The following is a 4,531-nucleotide window of genomic DNA, read 5'->3' on the forward strand; positions in this document are numbered from 1 at the left end:
ACAGCTATTGTGCAGTGTAAACTGACCCATTTCACTAAATTAGCTTCAAGTACAACTTTTTGTTTTATATCAACATCAAACACACATAAATACCGCTATAATGTCGTCTTCCTCTTTCATTGCTTTCAGGTTATCACTGTAGCGTTGAACTATTTTTGTTTTTCTTTTCAGTAAAACTAGTTCCTGAGTCCTAAAGTTGCATGATACGTGCCGGTACAACACGTACTGCACATACAATCATACCGTCCACTCTGGCGACCCAGTGGAGAGTCGACCCAACACGTTGTTTTATGCAGCCTGACAAGATTTCAGTGAAAACGTTAAAGTATAATTTAAACCCTCTCCTTCCTTATGTCTACTACTTCTATGCTGAATTATGCCATTTTAAATAACATGTTGATCTTCAAATAGGGAAATTAATAATACTCAAATTGTGTAGAAAATATTTATTTCTGAGGGTTGATCTTTATGAGAAGATCTCGAATCCGGGTTAACCCAACCTTCAAAGCTGCAGGATCAACAGAGAATATTATCCGGAACCATCCTAATTTAAATATTTTTTATATATAAATTTGGCTTGTCTGTCTGTTTGTATCCAATAAACGTCAAAACGGCTGAACCGATCGGGTCCAAGTTTTGTGTGGGACATATAGGGACCCCAGGGAAGGTTTATGAATGATTGAAATTTTAAATATTTGTCTCCATCAAAATTCGATCTTCATTAGATTTTTTAAAATTTTGAAAATCCACGAAATTTTTTGTGAAAATCCGCGAATTATTTTTGTTTTGTTTTACGATGTACACAAAGAGAACATGTTCACAATTAATTTAGAAGATGGGCGCGAAGCGCCCTCTAAGGCTAGTCTATATAAAGTTGAATATAAAGAACTGAAAGTTTTTGTATTCTTATTTAACTTCAATGCCTTTCTAGGTCGACTAGGCCCGCCTAACCAGGATAGGTTGTTATGAGCAAAGAAAATAATCAAAGTTCATATAATATTCAAGGTGAAGAGGAGTTAATTGGAAGGTAAGCCACAGCAATGTTCGAGTCTTTTTAAAATTATTCTTATTTCGAAGACGACTTTCAAAACCACAACGATGGATTTAATAAAGGTTATGTAATAAGGTTAGATACTCTGAATCATGGAACAACTAGACAGGAAGCAGAGTTGACGCGTACGGGCGTCTGATAAGCCGGTACGCGTCGTTTGAAAATGCTCAATGCCGGAACCTTTTTGTACAAGATGCACAGTGGGCGTACAGTGGGGCGCTATCTCAATCTTTTTTGCAAATTAGAAACTAAGTTTGTGCAGCGCCCTTAGCTAATATCATAAAGCTAAAAACCCAGAATAAGAATAAAAAGAAAATTTTCGATTTTGTAAAATTATAATTAAAAACCTTTATTAACTAAACTCAAGTATATGTACTCGGTTACTCGAGTGTCCCAACAAATATTGAATTNTTTTAAGAAAAAACACAACGCGATAGTTGGTCGAAGTCACTATAAATAAACCCACTGTGAACAGTTGATTTTGCAGAAACAGTGTGCGCAACATCTATGATGACCCTAATTCCTACAGGAAGATTGATTGATTATCTTAATTTATACACGTATATACAGCTGTCTGATTAGTAAATCTGAGCCAGGCTACTTAGACAGGGCGGACCGCGCCGACAATTCATCCTATAGTTGATCCATGCTCTGAATGCGCTTCAATACAGGTAAAGACGACCCTTATAGCAATGGGCACTCTTAATCCAAATTTGGCGGCTCACTAAATATGAACAAACTCAAAAAATTTAAAACTTGAATTATAATTTCATTTTTAGCTTCAAACAATTGTTAGCACAATCAATATTTGTTAAATCTGATGATTGTCAGTTAAGAATTAGCGATGTCATATGCGGATTTAGAGTGTCCACTGCAAAAAAGACGACATTTACCTACATGGCAGCGCATCCAGAGTATCTAACCTTATATATAACCTTGGGTTTTATATGTCTAGAAAATTACCTGGAGTGCTGCATCCAAACTCAGTTCCGGGCACAATATAAACCTTAAAGCCAAATAATTTACTATCATGCAGTGAGACCCATAAAATTGTGGAATTTGATTTGAATACGACTTTTCCATTTAAGTTTTGATTTCTAACAAGCTTTTTTCAAATTACAAGTTTACAAGAAAACAAAAAGAAGCTGTTAATTGACAGCTTCTCTATGTGTATCATCCATGCTGGTAGAAATCAGAAATTTAATCGAAAGTCGTCTTCATAGTATTTATATACACGACGACGACTCTTTGTTTTAAAGCTAACATTTTTACTAGTAAATTTGAAAATTAACTTGTTAAGTGAAGTGGTTCTGTGTATACTGTAAAATTGCTGTGCTTTGAGGTAATTGGAATATTTGAAATCTTAACAGTCGTCTTTCTATTCCAGAGTTTAATGGGTCTCACTTTATAAGAAGAGACTTTAGACTTCAATAGAGTAAAGGGCGGAACTTTTAAGTAAAGGGTAAAGCATAGTTCAAGTGGCGGTCAACTTACTCGATGCCCACTGCAAAAACTTTAAAATTGAAGTTTAACGCATTAAATTGTTCATACATGCCAAAATTCGAAGGTTAAAACGTTAAGTGGGAAATGAATCGTTTGAGCGCTAATGTCACAGATTTAATATACACAAGTTTTTCTCTCAGATTTGCCAAACTACGATTATTAGACGATCCTTGTCGTATATATCAAAACAAGGAAGACTAATTTCAATTTTGATTTCCACCGATATCAATCAATATTAATTTAAAAAAGCTAGTTAGAAATCAAAACTTTAAGTAAAAAAGTAGTCTTTAGTGTATTGATATTAACGCTGACCACTGTATTATATTGATAACCATCACTCCAAGTGTTAGCGCTAAACTACATTATAAAGAATTTTCGAAGAACCCTGCATTTAAATTGTTATATTAGTCTTAAATAACTTTAAAATGTATGTAATCTCTTTTATCTTTCCGTTATGTTCTGAAAATCCCAATTTAAAGCTAATAGGATATGAATATTGAACAGTGGACACCTCACGTTACAACATATTGTATACATACTTTTATGTTTTGTTAACTTTGCTTTTTTTCAGCAAAATTATAACAAAATAAGTAAAAAAGTTAGATGTTGTGGAAAAACAAGACATTCATTACCTTCGCTTCCGTGAAGAATTCCCTAAAGAGTTTCATCTCATCTTGAGCAGTAGAACCTCTCAGATAGTTGCTACAACAGAACTTGATACTTTTTAATGAAAAAAATAGTAAATAAAATTTACTTTTACCTGAAATCAACCCAACAGAAAAGTCCAGCACTGGGAGCCATAATTCTAAAAGTAAATGTGGCAATAAAAACCTTTAGGTGCATTTAAATTTGCCCAAATTCGAATTTCCGTATTTTTTGCTATCTTGAAGCACCTACAGAGAAACCCTTAATAACGAATATATCGGAAGAATTTATCAAATGTCGTCTTGACAATTTTTCAATGAGTTTTATACTATAATTTCAGTATTTGAGTAAATATATAGCCATGAATATGCGGGAACAGTTTTAAAGAGTTCTATATAATCATTTAATAAAAAAAACTAAATATCTGCAACATACCATTATGAGAAAGTGAAGAATACGACATTTGATGAATTCTTTCGATGTATTCGTTATTAAGGGTATCACTGTATGACACTGAAATGAGCGTCTTGTCTTGGTTTTTTTATTTTAGATATTTGACCTGACATTAAGATCTTGAAATATAGTTTCAACTGTTCCAAAGCTCTCCCTCAGCCTAAAATGTCCAGAGAAATGAAATAATAATTCAAATATGTTAACTCAATCTTAATAAAGATCAAACCAACAATTGGAGTTTTTAAAACCTGGAAAATGTTACAGTGACAACCAGAAAACAATGGAACAGTAAGACGCCATTACAGCCATCTTTAAGTGTATAAGCAAATAGTTTTACTTAACACTTATTTTGTGACTCATCCTCATTAGATTTTTCTAAGATATAACTTGATTTTAAAAGTCGTCTTCTTATTTCAGAGTTTTTTTGTAATCACTGTTTATTTATTTGGGTGTACTTTAGATTAACAAAGTTTATTTACCTTTTTAGATTTGTTGGAAAATAAACATTTTCCAACCAGTCTTCATCTCTTAGTAGCTTCACACACACCTAAACTTATTTAACATTAACTATATAAATTTTCAAAAAATACTTTCTTATGCTAGATTTAAACTTTTACACGGGGTAAATTTTTGCTACACCGCCTGCAGATACAATTTGTTTTAATTATACTCTTATCTGATTTTAAACCTTTTTTAAACTATGCTTATCCCGCATAGAACAAGCGACGCTGTTTTAGAGTCTGAAAACGACCCGCACGACCACAAAAACGGGCGCCGGCCCGACTCTGTTTTAGTACTAATAAGAGAGTCGTTTTTAGACCGAAAAGACCCTGAATCCGTCTCTCCTCAAAACGGATGGGTGTCGGGTTTCTGTCACGG

At 33.4% G+C, this 4,531-nt stretch overlaps 1 protein-coding gene across 1 annotated transcript; it reads right to left on the reverse strand.

Annotated features, from left to right (window-relative positions):
- Positions 1-4,199, reverse strand: LOC111714546 (1-aminocyclopropane-1-carboxylate synthase-like protein 1; the record flags this gene model as incomplete). The annotated part of the gene is given in 6 exon segments (XM_023489678.1): positions 1-544; positions 2,015-2,057; positions 3,187-3,256; positions 3,315-3,359; positions 3,759-3,812; positions 4,132-4,199. Coding segments are annotated over 6 exon segments (378 nt in total), but the record flags the coding sequence as incomplete, so codon positions are not given.
- Positions 4,200-4,531: the final 332 nt, after the last annotated feature.

The sequence above is a fragment of the Eurytemora carolleeae genome, unplaced genomic scaffold (genome assembly GCF_000591075.1).
Source record: "Eurytemora carolleeae unplaced genomic scaffold, Eaff_2.0 scaffold1594, whole genome shotgun sequence".
Classification (NCBI taxonomy): domain Eukaryota; kingdom Metazoa; phylum Arthropoda; class Copepoda; order Calanoida; family Temoridae; genus Eurytemora; species Eurytemora carolleeae.